General features: G+C 40.4%; 1 protein-coding gene and 1 long non-coding RNA gene across 7 annotated transcripts in view; one reads left to right on the top strand and one right to left on the bottom strand.

Moving 5' to 3' along the window:
* Window positions 1-9,638, top strand: part of LOC134522188 (uncharacterized) — a 9,926-nt gene extending 288 nt beyond the window's left edge. The window contains exons 2-4 of one of the 3 annotated variants that reach the window (XR_010072962.1): window positions 275-368; window positions 6,612-6,747; window positions 9,242-9,638. This is a non-coding gene — a long non-coding RNA (uncharacterized LOC134522188). The remainder of the gene's footprint in view (window positions 1-274; window positions 369-6,611; window positions 6,748-9,241) is intronic. The other 2 variants (XR_010072960.1, XR_010072961.1) reach the window with 2 other exon arrangements.
* On the bottom strand, window positions 369-26,089 carry CREBRF (CREB3 regulatory factor). Of its 4 annotated transcripts, none has more exons than XM_063349556.1 (10): window positions 25,959-26,089; window positions 17,216-17,393; window positions 16,124-16,249; window positions 14,170-15,250; window positions 13,547-13,648; window positions 9,636-9,830; window positions 7,532-7,721; window positions 7,056-7,129; window positions 6,549-6,671; window positions 369-6,307 (listed from the first exon to the last, which is right to left on the bottom strand). In XM_063349556.1, exons 2-10 carry the CDS (start codon window positions 17,222-17,224, stop codon window positions 6,192-6,194), a joined length of 2,016 nt encoding a protein of 671 aa, XP_063205626.1. In that variant the 5' UTR covers window positions 17,225-17,393; window positions 25,959-26,089; the 3' UTR covers window positions 369-6,191. The 4 variants fall into 4 exon arrangements, with proteins under 4 accessions (XP_063205626.1, XP_063205625.1, XP_063205627.1 ...); XM_063349555.1 differs by having other exon boundaries at window positions 17,216-17,437; window positions 25,959-26,030; XM_063349557.1 differs by lacking the exon at window positions 13,547-13,648 and having other exon boundaries at window positions 17,216-17,437; window positions 25,959-26,027.

Genomic DNA, 26,089 nt, shown 5'->3' with positions numbered 1-26,089 from the left:
GCCTTTTCCATAAACTCCTGCCGTGTCTTCCTCCCCCCTTCCCTAAGACCATGCTGTGAGATAAACCAGGCTTGGACAAAGCTAGCAGGTGTTGAATGTGGAGACCACCATGGCAGAACGCCAGCCAGAGGACCTGGGGGTGGGCTGCAGTCCAGGTTCTCCTGCTGGTCCCACCATGCCGACCCAGCAGCCTTGAGAGGCAGCTGAGTGCTGACCGGGGGTGGGGGGGGTAAACCCAAGTTATTTCCTTACCTATCCATGATCCCTTTCAAAGGAAAGTTGCTGACAATACCAGGAGACTACGGGCATTTACTTCAAGGAGGCGCGCGCCATTCACTACCACTCCACGCACAGAATGATTCCAGACGGTATTTCCTCCACAATTTTTATTTTAAATTACAAAGGATGTTGCATACATTGATGAATTTGTATCTGAATAGAAGTGCTAGGGATCAAGGGTGACAGAGTAAACAAAGTCAATAGTTTAATTGTGCCTCTTTTCAAAAAAATAAAAACTGCACAACTATTAACCAACATTAAACATTGCAACTCTTAACAGATCATGCTTTTAACAAGGTAAATTTATTTTTTAACAGAGACAAGACTTTCAGTAAGTTTTTCTGAGCTCCAGTTGGAAGTTGATTATAGAATATCAAGGACAGCATTACAATCATGACCCCAAGCATAGGAAGAACAGGATGCCATGTTTTGTTTAAAATGCCTTTTTTTTTTTTTCGCTTGTCAACCACTGACATCCACACATGCCGTCAGCCTTAAGAGTTCACCCAACCACAAATACTGAGCAGTAAGTTTTACTTGGACATAATATCGTGGGAGCATAGATGATTAAAATCAGAACGTATGAATATCCATCATTATAAGGAAGATTAATAAAATTAAGTGGTACTACTAGGTTCTGTTTCTTAATCAGAATATTTTGATAGGGTGGAGTGTGCTTTTGCCAATATCAAATCCAATCCAGAAGTTTTCCTTATTGTAGCTAGGTAACTCACACAAATCTGACTTACACAGATACCCGACTACAGAATATTCTTAACTCAAGAAAAACTCTGAACACTGACGTTATCTAAAAAGATTGGAGTTTCTTTTTTTTCTTTATGAAAACAAAAACCAACAGAAAAGTGTGGCTTAAAATAGCTCTGGCTCCACAGCTCGTTAGAAAGACAATAAATGCATAGTCAGTATTTGCTCTCGTGGAAGGAAGCTCATGAATGTCTAAGAGGCTGAGGATTATAATTTAGTGCGCAAACACACTTAAACAGGCTAGAAGCATTGGTGGAAAAAACATGGCATATTGTGAAATGTAAATTGTAGATAGATAGAGACATTTTTGTATGCTGCAAAGAAGATATAACCTAAAAGTGCCATCTTTCATTAATGACATTAAAGAATCCCAATTCATATTGGGAGATATTAAGAGTGGTGTTTTCTCAACATACTAATGCCCTTAATACAGTTACAAGAAGAATCAGTCACTGAAGCAGTAACTGTTTGAAATGTACTTCAAACGATCCCTGGGGTAAACAAAATAAACCTCAGCTGTGTACAAGGCTGTGTCAATAAGCCAAGACCACATCTAGCAGCACACTTAACTAGATGATTCCAACTGAAGCCTCCAACTTAAAATGAAAATAAAATCATGATTAGATGCATTCTTGAAATTCAGGTCTCAAGGCCAAATACAGATCCTAACATTCATGGTACATAATTGGGTTATGCCTCAACAGAATTTCAGGAAGACTAGCAAGCACGTTTGAGCAACAGAATTGCATTTGCTATTTCTGCTGAAGGCAACTTGTATACAACCCTTTGAAATTCTCCTGATAAAGCCTTTTAGAGCTTTAAAAAAATAGCTATGTTTAAATGATTTACAGAAAAGAAAAGCACGTCCAGTCTTTATATTTTGTGAATAAGCTAACTGTTATTAATGAAGGCAAATATCAGATAAATATTTGGGGGAGGGATTTTTTAAAAATAAAGTCAAAACTGACACCACTATTTCACAAGTGTCTGGTTGCTTTTAGGTTAGTTAAAAGACCCTTCATCCATTTTAGGGTTGGGTTTTTTGTTTATTTATTTTTTTAAAAAAAAACTTTTTCCTGGCCCTCTTAGTATGGAAAAAAGTCTATCTATAAAAGAATTAGGAACTGAACGCAGCTGAGCCTGATTCTCACTCACATCAGCTTTACAGCAATGCAACTTCATTAAATCACAATGATTTCAACTGGTATGATAAGAAAATCCAGCCCATCCACACGTAAACATAGCTTTAGTAGTAAGTCTCTCTCATCCAAAAAAAAGTACTCGCCAAATATCAGTACACGTGTTCAATAAACCATAAAAGGAAGCGTTAGCAAAAGGGGTTTAGGGCTAAAAAACACCCTTCATGAGCACCCCCACATTTTGCAAGGCCATTCAAAAACTGGTCTTCCGTATAAATACAAAAGGACGACTATTGAGAGAAACTGAAGTCAGATCTATCCAGACTTTCTTGAGGATGCTTCTATCAGTTCTGATTCAATTTCAGAAGGGTTAGGTTTAAAGAATTCAGAGGGAACGAAAAACAGTTAGTCCTAGATGTACAAGTAAGGCACAATATAAAGCCACATCATCATCTGTCATGAAGGAAGTAGGAAAGGACGAGAATCATACATGGTACAGCAGAACAAGCAGTCCATCAATTCGAAGTGTGGCACCTAAGTTCAGACTGGCGAGATCTCAACAAGAGCAGTTATGACAGCATGCTTTTAATATGGAAACAAATTCTAGAGAATCCAGTGTATCAGAAAAAGGAAGAGCTTTTGTTTGTATTAAATCAAAAATGTATAATTGTTTTTTGGATATAGGATTAAAAGTGAATATTCACAATGCCTACACTCAAAAACAAACAAAAAAATCCAGGACTTCATTAAGATCCACATACCATGTATGAACATTGAAAATCTTTAGAAAATGGTCTTCTCTAAAGATCATCCAAAAATGCATGCCACAATTGCCAAAAACATGTACATTTGTTGGTTTTTATACCCTTATAAGATTTTTGTTTGTGATAAGTATACACTAAATGTATATATTTTAATGACACTAGAGGAAGCAGATTGTTACTGGCATTAAAGTACAACCATTTCTAGACGGTTTAAATGCCACAGAGTCCCCTGGTTAAAATGTAAAGCTGCACAGCTTGCCTATGTCACCTTTATGATAAAGTTAAACCAGCAAAAGGTCTTATCTTTACTCTACATTTTACTGCCAGGTTTTATTTATATCAAGTATCGCTGCAGCATTCTGACCAGCCCAGAGTTAGCAGCAAGTGGCAGGAATCATATAAAATGCAGTTTCTTTTTTTTTTTTTTTAAACAAAGTGCTTTTCTAAGATATACATACATATAAATAGGTACAAAATAAAGTGTCAACATTAAAAAGCTCAACTATTTAAAAGCTTTAACTTAAAATAATACATAGAAAACACTGAAATGCAGGGGTATGGAATTCACTAAGGATTCAACGTCTACTTTGAAATGCTAGACCAAAATCATATTCTGGTTTTCAGACAAAAATAAAAAGCTATAAAGTTATATTTGCCCAGTATTGCCGAGCAGTAAAAAAGGGGTTTTTCAATACCTTGTCAGTTTGTCACAAAAGTTTTTACCCGATTGCAAAACTGCTCTTTTAATGTTTAGAAATGCTGCCTCGTCGACAGTTTGGATATGGCGTAAGGACCTCTCGCATCCGAGCAGTGCGTTAACACCATTCATCAGAAAGGAACAACAGTATTCGAATCTTGGTACAGACGTGGCCTTAACTTCACAAGAGACATTCTCTGTCGGGGTTTTATGGGCCATATGCATCTCCAGAATAACTGCAACGTTGGCAATAATTACAATAGGAATACATCTGACCCACTGTGTAAAGCAGCAGCCAAATCTCACCTCACCCTAACAACAACAACAAAAACACCTGAAACAAAAACACCCACATTCCACTCAGATTTTGCAAGTCTTAAGTGGATTTACAAAGTTTTGCCTAAATTGCCCTGGGTATTTGTTCAGTCTCTTGTAGGAAAGACTTTCTGTACAGCTCAGTAGTGGTATTTTGGCCTCCTCCTCCCTTTTGAGTCCTCCAAAATATTTAGATACAAAGTAAGCTGTGTGCACACTCACAAGTATGTGGCAGGACTGCCACCTTCATCAGCCACTCTTACTGCACTATTACCGATTTAGACTTGTTTTTATAGTACAAGCTTGGATATAAAAATAATCTACTTATAAACAAAAAGGAATCACAGTACAAACAAACTCAGACAACTAGAAATGAAGTGGAGAAATTCCCCAAAGGGAGTGGGGAAAAAGCCTTCATGGACTTTTGCATTTTTTTTCAGCAGCTACATTTAAAAATATTTGGTATTTCTATTTTCAGTAAACAGTGTTTTGTCATCTTTAAATAGGGAGAGAAAGAACAAGGAGGAAAAGGGGGGGGGTCCATGAAACCAGAGAATGATCTTGCCTTGAGATAAAGGACTTTCGCATCAAAGGCTAAAGCTTTTAATCTGTACGTTAACACTGACTACAAAGCCAACTCTTATTAGCAGAAGAGCAAATAAGAACTGTGTGTTAATATTCCTCAATCATAGAAACTACTGAATTAACAAGAATAAGTCACATATAAGTTCGAAGAAGCTAGTTTCGAAATACCTGTACAAAAATATAAAAGTCTATAAATTTTTTTTTTGTTTTGTTTGAAGCTTGTGTTGATTCTTGGAAACATCACATGCATAATAATACATCAACTGGAAAAGTGGCAACTAAGGAATTAGATATTTGTAGCTCTTTTTTCTCTTTACATATATACACATTACAATAAAAATAATTTTATTTTGGTTGTTTGGTGGAAGTATACTACAACAAGCTAAATATTTTTTTAAATTCTCAAAGTTGAAAACTATTTTACCAATAGCTTACTAAAATCCAAATATATTAAAATCTCCTACAGTAAGTGCAGAGAAAAAAGATCTAAAGACTCCGAGACGGACACCAACTTATCTACCATGGAAGCGAACTACAAGAACAGCAAAATAATATTGTTATGTATGAATGCTCCTTCTGTAGATAATTGGACCCAAACAAAAAAATTCACAGTTCAGTAAGATCCCTAACCCTGACCTTTAATTTTTTTTTCTTTTTTCATTTGTTTTTACATTCAGTACAGTATCATATAAGCTGTGCAAAACTTTACTTAGACTGGCAGTTCGCCATATCAGTTGCATTTGTCTTTGGTACAAAAATAAACAATCGCATTAATGTGCAAGTATTTGTTTTCTTCCGGCCAAAGTACCGAAATTGAGTTTTCTAGAGCCATCTTTTATACAATACATAGACTCTGTGGCATATATCTACATTTTCAACATATTCCTATATACATTCAAAAATTTTAAGAGCTGGAACAAATACATTAAAACCTATAATCTTACCATCTGCACATCTCGGTTTTTCCCCTCAGGGTTTTCTTCATACAAAACTTTACCAGCTTATACTGATAGCTCTCCCCCCAAAATACAAGGCACAAAGAATATACTTTTTTTCTCTTGCTTGCACAGACATTTAAATACTATATTAAGCTCAGAAAATTAAAGTCTTATATGGCACACTAGCTCTAATGCCACGTGTGCTATGTACAAGTTAATGGTTGCAAAGAAAGCTCACTGTATTTTAAGAACAAAAGAAAATCCAATTATTAAAAAAAAAAAAGGAACAAAAAACTCCCTAAATCGACAGCTTTACCAAAAAAATGCTTCCTCTTATTTTACTTGGAGCATAAACCTGTCACAATGTCTGGCATATGCTAAAAATTTTTACTAGCAAAACAATGTTTTTACTTCTAAAATAAAAGCGATATATTCTGGTCCTAGATAACTTAATTTTAAAAAGAATCCTCATCTCTGTATTTAAGCTTAAAGCAGCTTTGAAACTATCTGGTTTATGCTCCAAAAATGCTATTAAGCATTTTATATCATGCTTTGATTTGTTGTACTACATTGTTATTTAAAAACAATGGAACCTAAAGGTAAGTGTTTCCATAAAGCTAAACTGACATGCAGACCAGAATGCAATTTACAATGAAGTACTTGACAACACAGGTAGAATCTGACTGATGAGAACTGCTGAAGTCATGTCTTAAACTTTTGACATCGGTATTCGTAGCCCTACAAGGCCACCAGTGGGGTCTCCTTCTGCAGTCTTCTCTAAAACTTGATTCACAAATTCTGATGTCTGTCCAGCTACAGGTAGTCCTAAAAAGGGAGGGTAAGAAAATGTGCTGTAAGGTTACTATTCCTTGCACATATTTGTACATTCCTATAAGTAATACAAAGCCAAAGAGCACTTTGGTTAGTAACCAACCAAAAGGCACAGACAACTAAAATTAGGAAGCGCTTCCTTCTTTTGTCTATTCCAGAAATTGTTTGCAATCTAAGGTATCATAGATTATATGTCTCTTCACATACGTGCAAATACATTAAGTTTCCTGCTTACCAAGAGTGTCTTTAATAAGTACATGCAACTTTTGTTCCATGTTGACTCCTCTGTCGTCTTTAGGTACCTGCACCCGATTAACTATTTCTTGTTTAATGGAGTTGATCACAAACAGTAAATTATCTGCAAAGAAAAAAAAAATTGTTTGGATTTACAGCACATCCTCCCTGGAGCAAGAGAGATCCACACACTGTTATCTGTAAGTGTCAAATGTGTCACACTTACTATAAAATTAAGATGTAATAGTTTACATCTGTAAACTTTATTTTCAAAAGTTTACGCTATGTGCATAATTTACATAATTTACATCTGTAAAGTAGCTCAACACTGCAGGTAACCCAATCTATGTACACTTTATAGAGTGGACTGTTTTTGTACCAACAAAATTGGGTTTGTACCAACCCTGTTTTCTCTAAACTGCCAGGTATGACCCAGGTTACATGATGGTGCAAAAACACAGACTTGTCTGAACAAAAGAAAAATTAAGATGTGAAGAATTGTATTTACCATATTCCGTGTTGAGACCCCAGAGTTTTACTTTATTGGCTTCATACTGGGCTTTCTTTTTTAGTCTACAAGCCCTATAGTAAGAAGAGGGGAAGAATTAGAACACTAACAAAAATTCCAGAATACTAAGAGCATGTGTTTGTTTGCCACACGAACCAATCAACCAATACTCCCAGCGCTGTGACGTACAAAATCATCTATTCACTCCTTCTGCACACTACTCACCTTCAACAAAAACACTCTGCTACCTACATTTGCTTATATTTCACACTTGTGGATTTTATCACTGTATCCATCATTTGCCCTGCAGCTAAGTAAGCCAGCTTCCGGTGGAAATACATCGTTATCTAGGGAACAGGCAAACTGCAGGAACTGCCACAACGAAGCAGGATCTCTTGGGGCAAAAATTAGTTAGATCTTAACTCAGTTGTAGTAATCCAAATTTACTTATCCATGTAGCATTATCTAATATATACCTGGAAGCCAGCTTGTTCTTTTCTTTTCTTGACCTTGGTCTGGCAGTTAAGGGAAGTTCACTGACTGGCGTCAGGTCACTGATCACCTTATTCAGCTTCCTCAATTCATTACCAATCTGTAGAAGTTTTCTGGGATTAGGAGTCAGGTCTTCTACATCAGTCCTTCGTGACTTCTTTGCTGCATATTTTCCTGTTTTGAATATGCAGAAAATTGGGTCGGGGAGTGACACAATACCTACACAAATCTGCGAAAAACCATTCTTAAATATGTATTTTTTTTGGGTGCAGTTTAAGTTCCTTTGTTCATTACAAGAGAATGGACTGGAATCATGTGATCCCTATGGCCTTTCACAATAGAAAGAGCATTTCCAGACAAACTGCTTTGTATAATTCATATTATATCCACATCAGATAAGAGGAAATACTTCTGGCAAGGCTACTGGATGTGAGAGACAGTAGACACACAACTGTGCTGAAAAACATATGTCACAAGTTCAAACCCTGTTGTTTTGACCCAACTGTAACTTGCTCTCATCCTCTATGCACACTCAAGTTGATTAAATTCCTAAGTAACCTTATTGCTAAAGTTCTGTATTAAGAAAAAACGTCGAGGCCTGGTACTGAAATGATCTTCAGTGATACTGTGCTTAAATGATCTACATAAAGGCCAGTTAACCCCTTTTATATGTATTTGAAGCTATTTAAGGCCTGGCTTTCCTGAGGAAATACACATGTTCAAGACAAAATCTTTGTTCCTTAAGGTTCTCTGCCACTGCTATGTGTCTTTTTGTAGTTTTCTATTAAAAATGCCAGTTGTTACAGACTCTTGCATGAAAACGTTAATAAAACTAACAAAACCTGCTGAAAAATATTTATTAGAGAGATGGTAATTTAGCATGATTTAACTGAGGTAGTAGGTGACCTTGGTATATATCTGTATATGAAAATAAAAAAATCCTGCATGTGTTATATTCCGTAGCTTCTGGCTGTTAAGTAGTGCTTGATCCTGCAAATCCCTTGCATATGGACCCGACTTAAAGGTCACTTGCTCCTCCAAGTGTCTGGTGGGCCTGAGTCCTCAAGGCGTGTTTGGTTATGTGTTGTTTAGTAACAGGTATAGATACAAACCTTCATATGAAGGAGCAGTGACAGGGACTTTAGGTACTGATATTTCACTACAAGATAAATAAGCATATAAAAAACTACAGAAATTAAAAAAAAATGTTTTCTTTCATGAATAAATCTACAAGTAGCAACAACAAAAAAATCTTTTGGTTTAACAGAAGATAAACTGCCATGTTAAAGACATAATTTTCAACTGTAAGGGAACGTTAACATTACAACCAGGGAAGCTGGTTTCATTTTCTCCTTCAAAGCCAAAACCAAATGGAGCAGCCTACCAAAGAGGTCCTGTGACAAGAAAACAAACATTATTTCTAAGAGTGGTTTGTTCTAGGTGATGTCACGTGTGCGGTACAGCAAATTGCTAATCAAAAAGTTATGGGAATAAAACACAGTTATTAGACCAATTGGTTGAAGTTTCCAAGAGGGTATTTTAAAGAAATAGTTTATTCACTGAGAACTAACCGCTTCACTGTGCTGCATTTCCATAGGTGGGAGACATAAGTAGGGAGGTGCAAAAAGAGACAATTACGCCTTATTGCTTGTCCTTTAGTTCAAGCTGCAGTTAACGTGAACCTTGCATCTCAGATCAATTCCAGCGCACTTCTAACACGAGCAAGACCGAAACTAACAGCTACATGGAGTATATATCAGTCAAGTGACCCATCCGATCTGTTTACAGCATCGCACTGAGAAAACTTCAAACTCTTGGAGTTTCCACTGAAAGCCCTTGGAAGTTACAATTCTCAATTCATCCACCTTCCTCTGGAAGAAACTACACTGAAAGTTACTACTGTATGTCCACTGTGCCTGCCTTGGACACTGTGCAGAACTCTGCCAATCGAGCAACAGACTTACAGTGTTTTAATGATTTATTTTCATGGCCAAAACACAACTTCTCACTACTAGCAAGTATGGGAGTTGGGCTACCGAAGGTGTCAGAACGAAAGACATTCACTTGTAACTAGGACACTATTCTTACCGTGATGGAGACCGTTCTTCTGATACATGTTACTTGGTAACGTATCTCGATTCCACTCAGACGGCCTCAGCATTCTTTCTTGTTGTGATGGTGTTAGTTGCTCGCTGTACTCCCAGAAGTATCTTCGCTTGCCTCTTTTCCGAGAGCATATTGCAGTCATTTCTTTTAAATCTTCCACAGAATCATTTTCATACCCTAAAAGGATGCATTGCATCATTTATATAATGTTAACAAAACTGTTTCTAGCCCTTTATGGTGGACTGTGCATTCAAGTTAACAGCAAAACCACAGACGAGGCCTGTTTTACATTATCTAATAGACTTGGTTTCCTGCATCAACTACAACTAGGTATTTGCCTTAAATCCAGGGACAGACGTTGAACCAGTGACTGTCCTTCATTAGTTGAATAGAGACAAATTATTTATGCATTGAGAGCCCCCTTATGTTGACCCCTTAAGCTCTATTGCTCTTTTGCTCTTCTCCCCCGCAGTCCCACCACTGCAAAGTACAGACAACAGCTGCTGGAGAGTGTTCTTCTGTCCTTAAATTTTCTTCATGAATTTGCAGGAACATAATCCTAACTCGCCTCCACATTTCAATTAATCTCTAATCAAAAAGCACGGAAAGAGAAGCAGATAATAAAGATGGATTAGCAAAATACTAATAAAAAAAGCAAAATTATTCAATCATAGAATATTCTGAGTTGGGAGGGACCCATTAGGATCATCGAGTCCAGCTCCTCCTCTTGAAGAGACTTCTCCTTGAGTTTGAATACCTTTGGGAAATAAATCAACCACCCATCTCTATTAGAGGAAGGCGGCTCTGTTATCAGGACAATGACCTAAAGTCCTTCAGAAAAGGCCATCTAAATTGAAGGGATCTGGACACAAGCTGTTCAACCTCTTCCTCACCTCTTTAGTGGGATGAAGAGAAGTGATCGACAGTAAAGCTACACAATATTTTAGAGGTATATTACGATGCACTTGATATGATGAACTGTTCATGAAGTACATGGAAACTGTGATGCCATTATCCACACTGCATAAATATTTATACCATAATTACACAAACCACAGGTTTTGAAACCTTACCTATGCTTTAGAAAATAAAGACAACCTATACTGAGGTTAAAAAACCCCAAACCATTGCATAGTCTTTTGTACTAAAATACTATATAATAGTTTACATTTACTTAAAAAAAGAATGCATTTCAAAGCATCACATACACTGATGTAGCTTAAAGAAAAGCCAACCACTGAACAAACTGTAAGCTTAACAAGCCTTGACCCCATCTGCGTGAGCTCTGCTTCATCTTTTAACAGTAGCACAAAGACGGCTTTCTTCTTTTTAAAACAGTCCATTCAATTAGTCTGTTTGCACTTGAAAAAACAGTTGAAAGAGGAAAACCAAACTTTCTTGCTTTGGTCTGACTCTCACCTCATAACTCACAGTATGAATAAAAGTTAGATGCGCAGAAGGATGAAATCAGTCCTATCTGTTTCTGATCATTTCATCAACTCATTTACTTTGATTCTCTAGTTTATTAAAAAGACAGTATTTTAAAGGCAAATCAAACAATGATACATGCTTTATAAAACATTTTTTCTTGTATAGCCAAAATGATGACAAGTTACATTAAACTTAGTTTCAAATACCATAAATATTTTTACCTGTACTCCCATTTTACAGAAATGCTGTTTGATGTAAGTATCAAAGTACTCTTAAAAACCCCACTTACTTTCCACTTGAAAAAACATGTCAAGCTATGCGACTTCTTATACAGATACGTATAAATTTAGCCCATCTTCATGATAACACGGAATCAAGCCATCAGATGAAAACAAATCTCTTTAAGAGCTGATGTGTACGAATGTAAAACAAGGTTAAAATCAGGACTTCCTGTTTGCTTATTTAAACCATAATTAAGTTAGCAACCTAAATTACATTGACTTAATGCATCCTGCCTTCAACTCTAACATTGACCTGCTATCATTTTAAAGTTACATAGAATAATCTAGTGCACAATGTCCTAACCTAGTCTGTAACACATAGGAGTGCAACAAATTTGTTTAGCTTTTCTGCACCGTATTCAGCTTCCTTGAATTCTCCTCTTAGCAAAGATGATATAGCAGTCTTACTTTCTTTGGCGGGCTTCTAAGAAATCTGAAAGGGGTCTTGTATTTACCTTTCATGCCCTCCGCAAGTCCCTCCTAAAAATCTTTGTTCGCATCCCTTATTACAGTTTTAGGTTTAAACTCTCCATGGTTAAATTAAGTAAATCAGAACACGTTAGAGTAAAATGGCGAACAGGATAGACATGACTTATGCACCTTATCAGATTAAAAGCAAGAATAGTGCCACCAAAACAAAACCAGAAGGAGCCTTCTCTTTACCATTTAATCATACAACTTCTGTCAAACCATTTATGAGGGTTTTTTTCCCCCAAGTTGATGGCCCAGGTGCTCAGAATGGATGCAGTGCAACTTCTTTAAACAATCACCGTGTCACTACAAGCACTTTTCCCTTTCAGGTATTTCTTCTCTAGTGCTGCTGAAAATCGAATCGCTTGTTGCATCTCCCATTTCTGGAATCTCTTGACTACTTGATGGGAGAGCAGCAATCATTTACAAATATTTCTATTAAATGAGATAGGTAAAATATACCAGTAATGGCAAAAAAAAGTTTTAAGTGCTAGAAAAGGCCTGGACTGGTAATTCCCATAATAAATTGCCTTTGCAGATGACAAAAATTGTTAGATCTGTATCATAAGAAAAACAATAAAAACAGGCCCAAACTTGTCTGACTGCCGGTCGCATTTTTAGTTATTTCTCCAAGTTCCAGAAGTTTACTATATCTAACTATTTCCTCAGACAACGCTAACACTTTAAGAAAGCACTTAATGCACTCCAAAAACACACATGAAGAAGAATAAACAAAAGCAAACTGTGTATAAAATACATCAGAGGGTCAGCAATACTCAATAACTTTTTTCGTTTCAGTAAATTACATCTTCACTCTAAATTTATCAACCGATTTTGGTTTCAGTGCTATGGAAGGTTAAATCTTCCTGTGCCATACCTATTTTCAGAAACTTTATCCATAGTATTTACCTTTACTGTAAAGGTAAAAAAGCAACAGAAAGTACAAGAGTGACATACTTAAAACACCTGGAGACATTACCTTTTAATATAATCAAAACAGATGGTGAAACTTTTAATATCACCATGCTCGAGGTGAATGGCTTCATTCACTTAAAGTTCCAGCAAGCTTGTGTAAGCCAAGTTCCTCAGTTACTGTACTGCACGATGTAGTTGTATTTAGAAGGCGAGAGCGATTGCACGTCAGTAAAATTTGAACAAACAGCAAATAGTTAATGTAATTCCATCAACTGAAATCCCAGCATTTTAATACATCTCCTTTTCAAGGTTACCAGGCTTTCTGTGCAACACACCTCTGTGGGCTGCAAAGCAGCGTGCAGCACAGCAATCACTGCAGAGCTGTAATAGCTACTCAGAGCCCCAGAAAGAAGAGGGAGTTCAATTCAGAAGGGAGGAAGGGGTTTAAAAATGTTAACAAAAATGTGTTATGTACATGTAAAAGTAACATAAAGGGCATAATGCTTTACAAGTTTAATGCCAGCTCAGGAAATCTACTTAGAAAATAATTAAATCTGAGAGTTCATTATGACAAACACTGACAAGCTTTAGGGAAGCTGCTTTTAAAAAAGGCAGCTGCTTTCCCCCCTGAAGTTACTTATTGCCAAATGTCAGAATACCTTAATTCTTATACTCTACTACAAAGCATTTATAAAATGTGAATATTATAATAGTTTCTACAGTGAAACTAATACTTGGTTACAGTCCTGTCCCTTTTCCTTCGGATTTTATTTTTGCACATTACCGCTTTGTTACCTTCTAGGTGAAGGTTAGTTCTTATTTCTGTTGTTAAGGCTCCATTTCTACATGCAGAAGAGAAGAATTCAGGATCCTTTGAAGACCCACTAAGTGTTACTGCTGAAAACCACCAAGAAACAGTTCTATTAGTTTCAGTGGTAGGTATTTTCTTTGGATTCTGTGGAAAATTGTGCCTACAGCAGGACTTATGAAATTACTTCATTCAGGCTATGACTTCATACCAGCTATCAAGAGATACAACTCTGGATAAATTCAAAGCAGCAACCTACTGAAGCACTAGAAAGCCCTGCACATCCTATCATCAAGCCACAAAAAAAGGACAAAAATTTTAGGTGGCTGCTCTACAACCTCAGGCTACAAGCTAGGTTTCCTGTATTCTCTATTATTTTTGTTGCACGACCACAGTTTATGCAGTTTTTCTTGAAACAGGGCAATAGAGACCTTGTATAGTTTTCATTAATTACATTTTGCCAAGCATGTAAAAAAATCTGTGATGAAAGTTCATAATTTAAGATCAGCATTGCTCATCTGTAACTATAAAGCATTCAGAAGCATTTTTTCCCCACTTGGCAGACAAATCCATTAACCTCCATGTTAACAAAGCCCGACATTGCTGGTACCTGGTTCTGAGAAAGTATCACTGATGTCATCATCTTTATCATCCTCATAGTCTTCTTCCTCATCATCATTTTCAGACAGCTCGTGCTCACTGCCGAATCCTTCATCGTGGTCCTCATCTTCAATATCGTCCTCATCATCCTCATCTTCCTCAGGGTCTCCTTTGGCTGACTGTTCACCCAAACTGTCTGTTACAAAAAGAGAATAGTTGTGCTCTTCTTTCTTCTGTGAAGAATCTGACACTGATGTGCTGGCGGAAAGACTGCTCTCCCCCACAATAAGCCCTGGGGTTTCCTGGGGTGGACTGAGGAGCAGTTCTTGAGTCTCTTTGAAAGGCAAAACAGGAGGCGTACTGTGACTATGCGGGGACTCTATTCCTTTTCTTTCTTGTCTCTTTGCTACAGCACCGCAATAGCAGGTGTTTTCCTTTGCTGCATCAGCATGTGTCTGGCTCAGCACTGGTCTGCTCTGTGGTAAAGGATTGATCTTTACTTTTGCCTTTTTAACATAGTCTTTACATTCAACATGAATGTTCACCTTTTCGTTATTGTACACATTGGTCTTCACCATGATTTGTGTACTGGAAGCAGGCTGAGTCGCAGGTTTGCTTGCCTTCTGAACACAGTCCGACAAAGGTGCCTCAGCCTGAACGTTCTTGGAGGAACAGACTGGGGCTGCTGCTCTGGTTGCAATTTTTTTGCCAGGTAACAAAGGATTTAAAGGGTTTTGTTTTACACTAAAGAGCAAATCAGGGTAGAGTGAATCAGAAACAGGTTGGGAGTCCTCACTGTTAAGCTGAGCCAGTGTCGGTGTTTTGCTTATCACCTCTTCATCTTGGTAAGGGCTTGAAAAGTCATCAAGGCCCAAATAATCCACCTCTTTTGTTCCCCAAATGTCACAGCTGGTTAATTTAGTGTACTTAGTTAAGTCTTCACAGTAGGTGTCCCACTGTTCCCACTTTGAGGTGAGAGCAGCTTCTTTATCCAGGATGTCTGTAAAAGAATCCAAGTTCTCAAGGTCTTTGCAGTCCTCCATTGAAAGTAAGTTGTCTCTGGAGCTTTGCTGATAGTCCATTTCTCTGTCCTGTGCATAATAAGACAAATTAAAAGTTAATACAAAAACGTATCAATCATCTCTGTCCTGTACTTTATCTAGTATGGTGAGCTTAATTCCAGTGAAGTCCAAGAGAGTGATAACACACGAAGGTACCTCAACTTCCAACTACAAGCTTCTTCTGAGGGTCAGAATGGAGTCCAGCTTCCGTGCTTCAGCAGCAGATCCTTCTGAAGAGATTGCTAAAGATACAAGTCAAATGCTGCTGGATTCTTTTTCTGATACTGCAAATTCATCTGGTCATCAGGAACCAGACTAGTACCAGTATCCATGTATTTAAAATAAGAAAGACACCACAGGCAAGCTGTTCTAGTCTCTATTGACCTACATCAATTTTTGCTGTGTGCTTAACAGAATATGCTCAAGTTTACCAGTCCCTGGAAAACCTCATTCTAACACGATCAACTAACAACTATGAGCTACCTTTCTGCTTTGATGCAAGGGGGGGGGGGGGCGGGGGGAAGAAAAAAAAGAATGCCAGTATAAGTACCTCATGAGTCAACTTTTATTTTGCTTCCCCTGCACTGACAGCTTGGGTGCAGTAGCACATAGCTGCTCTCGCCGAAAAGATTGTAAGGAAGAGTCTCAAGCACCATTACATAACGTCAACACAGCTCTATTTGAGACTCGTGTATCAAGCCTCTCCTGATGGCCAGCTTCACCAAGCCTCTACTGAGGAAGCATCACGTTTGCTGGACAAGCAGTTAGGCTCTTTCCTAATCAGTAGCTAATAGTAATGAATAATCTTTGAGCATTCTTGAACAAATACCCCTTTATTACTACACAAACTCAGGGTATTAGCAAGGAAAGGAAGTTATGTACGCACACAGAAAGATGACCTACCAGTTCATACATGAAGTCTGGATCTGAACTGCTTGCCAAGAGATCCGTGCTCATCAGAGTCTGCTCTGAAAACACATGGCTCCGAAAGGCATCCCCAAAAGGAGGGTCCATTCCACTCACACTGGGCTACAACAAAATTGATACTGACGTTTGAAGCATGCTATAAAAAGGCATATTATTTTCTTCAACAAAACATAAAGAGAATTGCCATTTCATCCAAGTCTCTTAACTTGTGCTATACTTGCCTCTGGAAGGTTTTTACCTACACAGATAAGCATGTCATTTCTCAGCGCGAGAGAATGCTTTAAGAGCAGCTAACAACATGCAGCTCTAATCAAAGGACACATTTGTATTCATCATATAGCTGCAAGAGCATTGCTCATTCATTCTTTTTTGTTGGTTTGAAATTCTCACACGTTTGCCAAGTTTAGGGATACGTTAGCATTTGTAGAAGAGAATGAGTACTGGCAGGATCCGTGAGTATCAATAGGCACTACACGCTTGCAGGGCCTTCACCTAATACAAACCATTTTGTACTGAAGCAGTGCTGACTGTTTTTAGAACCATTAGAACTCATAAAACTTCCACCTGATATCGTAACAAAAGCAAACTTTATTACAAGTAAATCAAGAGTGTTGTATCTCTTGAGAACAAAGTGGAACTTTGCAAAAAAATATTAAGCAGGGTGACTGGGCATGCAGGGAATGGGCAGCAAGGCTTTCTGCTACATTGAATTCCAGACCTCTATTTCTCTTCTAGACACACTCGCCCTGAGGGTTGGGAAGGGAGAAACACTGTACTACTGAAAGTCATTCAGTGTGCTGGTGTGTGAATCACTGCAGTAATAAAAGGCTGCTCTCCAGGCATCCACCCTCATCAAGACAACAACTTTGCTGAATCTTGCTGTGTGAACCAATACAGTACCAAGAGCAGCAACATCGCTTCTACCAAAGACACTACTGGGACCCTATAAAATATACACCATGTAATCTCTTAAAATTCTCCAGTCAAATTTAAACTTCCCCCCTTTTTTTTTTTTAAATAAGGAAGTTAAATTATTTACAGAAGCAAATAAAATCACGATAGACTTACCTGAGGCATTTCCAAGCCCAGATTCCCCAAATCCAATTCCAAACTTCTTGTTTTATTCACTTGTAGATTCCTTTCCAGCTTTACTTCAGTCTCAGTGAGTTTACACAATCCATGCAACGAAATTTTTCCTTAGGATAACTTTAGTTCACCCTGATGGAGCTCTTCTATTTGTAGACTTCTGTGTAGAATAAACGCAGCAAAATCCCAAGGAGGTGAGTAATCCTTCACCAGAAAGGTAATGCTTAAAAACCAGCCAAAGCGAAGCAGAGACAAAAATTTCCCATGAAAAGTGATTATTCCTCATTCTGGAATGTATAGTAATTTTCTTTCCCTGCCATCTTTCATTGAATGAAAAGCCACAGATGCTACAGAACAAAGATCCTGCAAAAACTTTTTTTGGCAGAATTACATTTTGTTGCCTTTTTTCCTTACTACTGAGACCACGAGCTCTCTAGACATGGAAGGAAAAGCATGCCTAATTGGACATAATGACTAGCATACTGCTGGGTACACAGGAGTGAAACAATCTTTATGACTAATATAACAGAGACAATAAATTCTAAAAACGTCTCAGGCAAATATCTCAAAATACTAATTTCAGAATAGGCAGTAATACTGTTTCGGCGATATCTCCTCCTTTTCTTAAGAGATTAATCCACCCAGCATCAAATAAGATTATATCAATCACTCACACAGCAACATCTAGTGGCAGAGGGATTACAGCAAACATGCTCACCGTCCAGCAGCAGAGGCAGGGACGAGACAGACTTCCTCAACAGAATAAATTAAAAATTGTGCCAAATTCAGAGCTGCCCAATAAACTATCTTCTCTATTAAGTTCAAGCAAGGCACATGTTGAAATTGGTCCAATTTATCTATTAGTAATTTTACCAGTTCAGTAGTTTCTGTAGACCCAGTGCTACTTCAGATGTATATCTAAAGACTTTTCCGAGCCTCACATCCTGCTTAATCCTGCATTTTTTAATAACATAAGGAAAAACTGAACTGTAGAAAAGCAAGCACCTTAGCACAAACATCAGTAACTATATCTACACTGAAAGTATGACAAAAGACTCGTGAAATAAGTAACAGGAAGTAAAATAGAACAATATTATATCAAAAACAATAACAAAAAATTGCCCATGGTATAATACTTTAGTATCTAATATAACCACTTTGTTTTTAAGAATGCTGCTTTCCTACTGTCTTGCTTGCCTGCAAGTTCCCTACCCTTCTGTAAAAAGTCTCTTTAACAAAAAAGCAGCATTAGAGGAGCATAATCAAAAAACTGAACCATCATACTTGTAGAGTTTTTCAGCATTATCAGTTAAAATGTGTTTGTTTCTTTGAGCAGAATTCTCCTCTCAGCATTGCTTGTAAGTCAGACTTTAGTGCAATCTGCTCGGGCTACGTTTATTCTCTTATTTTGAAAAACCAATAATAAAGTAAAAGTGTTCTCCTACAGCGGAGCTACGCTCAGAACCCTCCTCCCACGAGCACCTGACAGCATCCCCATGACTATTCCTACTTTCAGATAGTATCTCAGCTCTTGTTATATTCAGCACATATGCCATCAGACTGGGGGAAAAACAGACACTATGCGAAAAAGTCTTCACTTATCAAAACTTACTGCTTTTCAAATATCGGCTAGAATATAAAGAATAACAATTACAAGTCCAGCTATACACAAGTTCTCAGTAAAACCATGCTACCACTGCCAAAGCAAGCCATTTCTTGTAGGGCTCTGTGTTGAGTAAGAGCCAGTTCCTTCTGATAAAATTTTCTTCCTACTCTAAAACTTCCAGGGAACTCTTCCTACTTACCTTAATTGTCATTTAAAGTTATGTTTGTGTCACAGGGAAACATGCCTCAACAACCCCCATCTTCCTTCACCCAGCAAAGGCTACACCGCAGCTATGTACAGTCCTTCCTGTGCTGTTAAAGTGGCACAAATGACTAATTCACTTTTCAACCTGGCCTGATGGAGCAGAAAGGGCCTGTTCTTTAAAGCAAATAAACACTGTTCTCATGTGCAAAGAAAGACACGGGAAGGGTAGCATCTTTAATACCAATCTACACCTGAGCAGTATCTGACTTTCTGTCTGTACAGAGCGGCAGAGACTGACGTCTTTTTCAACAGAACATCACATTAACACTTTGACGTCAACACCAGAACACCACCACCACCATCTGCATTCACATGGGAGGCTGTCAAAGTTCTGCCGCTACATGATATAAATGGGAAAGAAAGGAGTCATTTGCTGCTTCTTTACTGGTTATTCTTTGTTATATTTTTGTTAGAACACATACCTCAAATCATTCCTCTATCCTTCACACACAAATAGGAAAGTGGGGTGAAACTTAATCTGTACTGACACTGATTTCAGTAACGACTGACCAACGCTTACAAGCGTCAGGACGGGGTAGCTTTTGGATCATTTACAAATCCTCAAAACAGATATTAAACATTCAAAATACTTTTACCATCTCAGTAATCTTTTAGCTATAAACTTATAGCACCATTTAAGAATGACAGTGTATATCCTCCTGGGTCAAAGCAGTATATCAGCTAATCTCATGGTTCCCCTAATTATCTTTATATTTCATTCTTGACATTCTGTAATATTAATATTTAAATGTGATTTGAATCCCATTAGGTTCTATTCAAGTATTCCACAACATAAGATTTTTCTTGATAGCGCTGCTATGAAGGGAGGAAACATGGTGAGGCCATAAAAAGAAAGACACTGCCTTGTGGAGCTGCAGCCCTCATGCTCCCAACAAAGCAGACCTACTTCCAACTGCTTTCTAAATTTCCCACAATCATCAAGATCTTCATTAAAAGACTCCCAGTGTTCACACTTAACTATGAGTATTTTTTCATCAACTGGTAAATTAAGATGTATCGTAGAAGTCAACGACACATATGGAAGCACAGATGTAAAATCTGAACTTGCTGTGAAGCAAAGTAACTTTGTAGACCACAGCTGAAGTCCCATTTTTACAGAATTTATCATTATTGGCTCTCTCTGCTGAAGACTGAGTTAAAACAGAATAGTACTGTCATTACATTATCTGTAACGAATACAGATTTGAATGAACTCAAATATCTGTGGAATATTATGTATATTGAACTCAAATATCACTGTGGAATACACAGCCCGAGGCACCAGGCAGGGTGCTGCCACTCCTTTTGGCAGCAGCCTGCAGTTAAATCAGATTAAGGTGATTAAGGAACCAGTCCCTGAGTTGGTTCTGCATCTGCAGATTCTTGAGCCACATCAGTGCAGAGCTGCGCCCCTGCTCCTGGGAGAATGCTTGCTCGTTGATCTGGGTGTGAGGAAGAGCAAGACATCTCAGGAACTGCTATGTTCATCTAACATTTAAGAATCTGGGGTACTGATGGAGGCGTGCATATATACGCTGGTTAAAAAACCCATCAGTCATCAGTAAGTAACCAAAAACTGTTCTACGGAGTTAATAATTCATTAATCTAATGAAAAATCCTAATAAAAATTCTCTGCATTTGTATTTACTTTCTGAAAATGCACATATCAAATAGTTTGTCAGTGGTCCCAAGATGCCCAGGAAGACTGAATTTCAAACAATCTAATGTCAGGATTATTACATGACATTACTGGTGCAGCAGTACACTTAAATTGGCAAACAGGAGGACCTCAACTCAAAACACGCAGCATAAAGGAGACACATGGCAGCTACCGTGCATGTGCCACTTCCCTGGACTAGTAAAACACCTTTCTGCAACAAAACTCCAAAGAAGTCCCTATAAGAGAAAAACCTAAACTGCCAGCTTTCAGCTTGACAACTCTGAAAGTCTTCCTCAGTCACCTGTATGAATCATTTGTACTGTAGCTATAACTAAAGTTGCTATTTCTGTCTCAATTCAGATGTGTGTTTTGTACAATTTGGAAAGCACACAGAGCGTCGCTATACCATTTTGTTGATTGTACAGTGCTTATTATCACAGCGGCTAAATGCTTGTTGTACATACATTACACGAACAATTACACTTTTCAGGATGGTGACTGCATCACACAGCACAGTTTGTCAAAGTTACATTTTTCTAACTCAGCCTAAAACATTCAAAATGCCAAACTTTGAATTTTGGTGAATGCACAAAAATTATGCCATGTATTTTAAAAGAACCATTATATACTACAGAGTGTTTGCTGTATCTGGATATTTTATGAAGTACTACAGTTAGAGATGCAAGCAGCTCTCCTACGCTTCTCTTAAAACTTTTTTTCCTTCCACAGTTTGTGCCAATTTGTGTCCTATTACAGAACATAGCCTACTCAGTGCTGTCTTCAAGCACAGAACGTATTTTTCTTAGTTTTGCTGATTGTAATTTTTTTTTCCTTCTTTCTACATGATTCTTCAATTATTAGCCAGACTTAAAAAAAATCTTCTACTTCTCTCTCCCACCACAAAGACACTAAGTTTTCTTTTGGGTTTGTTTTTTTTTTGGTTATGTTTTTCATAGCAGGTGAGCAAAGACACTCTTATAAAAGGTCTTCCCCTGCTTCGACCCACTGTAGCCTCATTCACCTGCACATTCAAAGAAGCCAAGTCCCTCTACCTTCTCAGTGATGTATTTCATTAAAATGCCAGCGTAAGCATCTAACACATGCCCTTTGCTTTCTCTATCCTGGAGAGCAAACACCAGCTGCTTAAGACACCCAGATCCTAAGTTTGATGGAGCACTGCCATTTGAAAGAACTGAAGACAGAAAAACTGTTTCACTTCTTTTAAGCCTCTTCCCTGCAGGAGAGGGAAACTGCTACTTCACTGTCTTTGTTCCTTTTCCTCTGCTGACTTTCCCTTCCCCCCCGCAATATTATTTTTCTAATCCTGCTTGCCCACAGCAGCCAGACTTCAAGATCTGGAAGTGATACCACTAAACAGAAGCTCTGGTCTCCAATCACACACGCAACACCTCAGATAAAAGAGCTGATGTATTACCAAAAAGAATACAGCACTACGTTCTTTGTTTGAATTAACATCCCTACATACCAATGCCAGCTACCCAGCTCTGGAGGGGTATCCCACTTCAGCACGACAGCATAAGCAAATAGGCAGATGCCAGTAACTGATCATAATACAAGAAGCAGAGGAAAAAAACCCTGGTTTTTTTTTAAATCAACAAACAACATATTGCATCTACCTACTTGATAACAACTATGCCCAGAATAATATATTCCTACTGAAAGTGCTAGTTTTTCTGTATATTCTGGAACAAAGACTGAGATTTTATTATTATTTCAGTGCCAGGAGTAGGACATGCAGCATGTTAAACTTATTAGAACTATATTAACACACTTAAATTAATTTAAAAAACTTTTTATAGCTAAGATATGTACTGCACAAACCTTTATTAAAATACCACTGTAAAGTTTGGAGAATTGTCTGCACAAGCGAATTAGCAGTAAGACTAACTTTTTCTTTTCTTTTTTTTTTTTTTTTAGCCAGAGATTTCCCTTGAAGCAGCGTGCGGCCAAAGCAAAGACAGAAAACAAAAGCAAAACTACAACAATTTAGCTTACAGGCTCCAGCAGTATTCTACAACCCTACATGATGGTTGTTTCTGTATTTTTTTTTCTGACAGCGCAGTCTTTCAGGGTAAGAAAAAAATTAATTCTATAGTTGCCAGAAAAAAACCTCTTATGATGAAGCGAATGGTACAATCTAGCCTACTCTCCATACTGTTAGACTATGTTTTTGTTATACTTCTGTTAGAAATGGGTTATCGTTCTTCAAAGCCAGCAACAAATCAGAAAAACGCATCAGTCAAAATGGTCCCAAAAGTAAAAAAAACAAACAACAGCATAAGAATTCAAGAATAGAAGGAGAGGTTTTTTTAAATATAATAATATAATCAGGGAAATTACCATAGCAAGATCTAAACCTTAAAATCTGTGAATTCAGAAAACTTTTGGCTTGACTTTCAAGCCAATGCCAACTTCAAAGCACTTTTTATGAAGTGCCAAATATCCTTATCAAACTTTTATTGGGTTTCACAAACCATACAACATGGACATGCAAGTCATGGGAATCTAAACCAGTGCATTCCCTTATTTATACCACGCTATCCATCTATTAGTTGGACAGAAGCTTCTATTTATTCCCAGTGAATTCCTGCTAATGCTGAAGGGACTTCAAACAGCTCTTTTGCCACTCTCACTATTAAAACAAACATAGCAAAGATGTTCAATGGCTTGATGCCCCTGCTGCAGATTTCTCTCATCAGTTAACACTCCCATCGAACACAGAAAAATTCTTTCTTTGCTCAGGTAAACTACTATACACAAAGCGCTGTACAGGTCCCTGAGTTATTATTCATGCCTCTAAAAAGTATCATCACTAAGCACTGATATTTCCACAAGGAACCTTTCCTGCTAAAACAAACACCCAACATATTTCCCATAGAAATTCTGACTTCTAAGTTGCCAGCAATAAAAATCGACCAAGTTTCTAAAACGTCTATGTCTGCCCCTCTGTAATTCTTACTACGAAAACAGACGTGTAATAATAATAATTAACACTCCAAACAGGGAAGCTTAGAAGCCACTTGGTTAAGTGACCTTAGGCCAAAGGCTCACCAACCTTTTATCACCATCTTTAAAACATTTTAAAGTGTCCGAAAGATAGTATCAGAATCTGATTTGGTTTTGCAGGTTATGTATTGCATGATTTCAACAAGTTACTCTCAAGTGACTACAACATAAAGATTACGCTTACTTTAAACAAGAAGTTAACATTTCAGCAGGCATAGCTGAACGATTGAAAGCATTCAGCCTGTTGCATGGAGAAGCCTGAAAAAGAGCCTGTGTTTTATACTGGAGCATGACACAGTGAATTCTGGTCATTGCATTATCTTTGATATCCGACCAGTGACATCAGACGATGCCCTGAGAACCACCGTGGGCTGGCCTCGCCACGCTGAACCACTGCCAGCTCACGGGGACGAGATTGGGGCACACCAGTTATAACCATGGCCATCGCTACCTAAAATAACATCCACGCCGTGGACCTTCGGGACAGGGAGGGGAAATAAAGCCCAGGCTTCGATGCCCGGTGAGACGGGGCGGGGGGGCTTTCGGCAGCCTGCGCGAACTCAACCCCTCCCGGAGAGGTGCGGGAGACCCGTGTGGGGGGGACGCTGAACGCCACTGACACACCCAGCGGCATCTCGGGGAAGTTATCGATATTTTATAAGTCAAGTCTGTGGGAACTGCCTCACGGCAGGAGGCGGGAACGCGGGGGGGAAGAACCGGTGTGGGGCACCGGCGGCCCGACCCCCAAAAGGCAGAGACGCCCTGAGGCAAAGCGCTCCGGAGGGACGGGGCCGCGGGCACCCTCGGCAGCCACCGGGCACCGCTCCAGCCCCCGTATCCCTCCCGCGGCAAGCTCTCGCCCGGCCCGGGCGGCCCCGGCCCACATCGCGCCCCCGCCCCTGACCCACTAACACACCTCCCAGCCAACATGGCCGCCCCGCCAGCCAGCGCGGAGCGCAGCCTAGCCCGGCCACCGCCTCCCCGCCCCGCCCTCCCCGCCCGCTCAATGGCTCGCTCCTCAGCCCCGCGCGCTCCCATTGGTCACCGCCCACGCCGCTCACCCGCCCAGCGGTCCTTTCAAGCTAGGGTGAGGCGACATGTAAACAAACCCCCTTCCGCCGCTCCGGAGGGGACCGGCCGCGGCCCCGGGCCCCCCAAAGCAGCCCCGAGCGTAGCCGAGCCGCGGACGCCGCTCTGCGGGGCACTGGGAGCCCGCGCTGGCCTCCCCCCGCGACCCCGAGTGGCGGGAAGGGCGCCGAGAGCTCCCCTGCCCCGCGGGAGACAGTCCCCGCCCTGCGGCCCCCGCCGGGGCTGGGTTGGGGGCGGCCGGCGCGGCGTCCCCCGGAGCCCACCCCTCGCTGCCCGGGGGAAGCCCCTTCCCGAGCGGCCGGGGCTGCCGCTCACCCCCGGCCGGTGAACCTCCGTGCTCCCCCGCCCCAGTCAGTTACATAAAACGCCGTGCCGGAGCGGGGAGAGTTCCTCCCGCCGCCTTGCCCCGCCGCCCGCCGGCCCGGGACCCCTCTCCGCCTCCCCCAAACCCGCAGCCTTCCCTACGGACCGCAGCCACGCCGCTGGACACGGGCGCGCCCCGGGCACAGAAACCCCACGCCCCCCAAGGTCGCCCCCCGGGGTCGCCCCGAGCATTCAAACAGGTCGAAAGCGCAGGAGGCGAGTACGAGCCTGAAAAGCAAGAGAGCGCAGGAACCGCCGAGCCCTCCTGCACCGGCGCCGCACACCCGGGCAGCCGAGCAGCCCCTCCGCCCGCGCAACCAGCAGGACCGGTCTCCCCCGGCAGGACGGCGCTTTCGTTTCTACGGCGCTCGCTGCCGGACTCACTTTCCTTGCGAAGGCGCGGGCCGCTCCCGACGGACAGGGGGGTTGGAAGGGACGGCGCCAACTCGCCGCTAAGCCCGCGCTCCGTCCCCTCCGCAGCCCCTCAGCCATCGGGCCCGACCCACCCCCCACCAGGCTCCGGGAGCCGGACACCCCCCGCGCAGCACAGCGGCTCTCCCGCACCACCGGCAGCCACACCCCCCCCGAGCCGAGCGGGCGGCGGGCTCCCTCCGCCGGGCACCCTCCTCTCCTCCCCAGGAGCCGGGCATCCCTTCCCACAGCCCCGCCGCCCCCTGCCCGTCCGCCCCCGCCCCCTCTCCGCGCCCGGCACTCACCGGGCGGCCGGGGCTCAGCAGGGGGCGCCGCCCCGCGCGCTCCGGCCCGGACCCTCCATGCGGCTTCGGGGTTTGTTTTGTTTATGTCCCTTCCTGACGGGTTCCCGGAAATCGCGTGACTCGCCCCCCTC

This window comes from Chroicocephalus ridibundus, chromosome 11 (genome assembly GCF_963924245.1).
Source record: "Chroicocephalus ridibundus chromosome 11, bChrRid1.1, whole genome shotgun sequence".
Classification (NCBI taxonomy): domain Eukaryota; kingdom Metazoa; phylum Chordata; class Aves; order Charadriiformes; family Laridae; genus Chroicocephalus; species Chroicocephalus ridibundus.
This window is presented reverse-complemented; position numbering and strand designations above follow the sequence as displayed.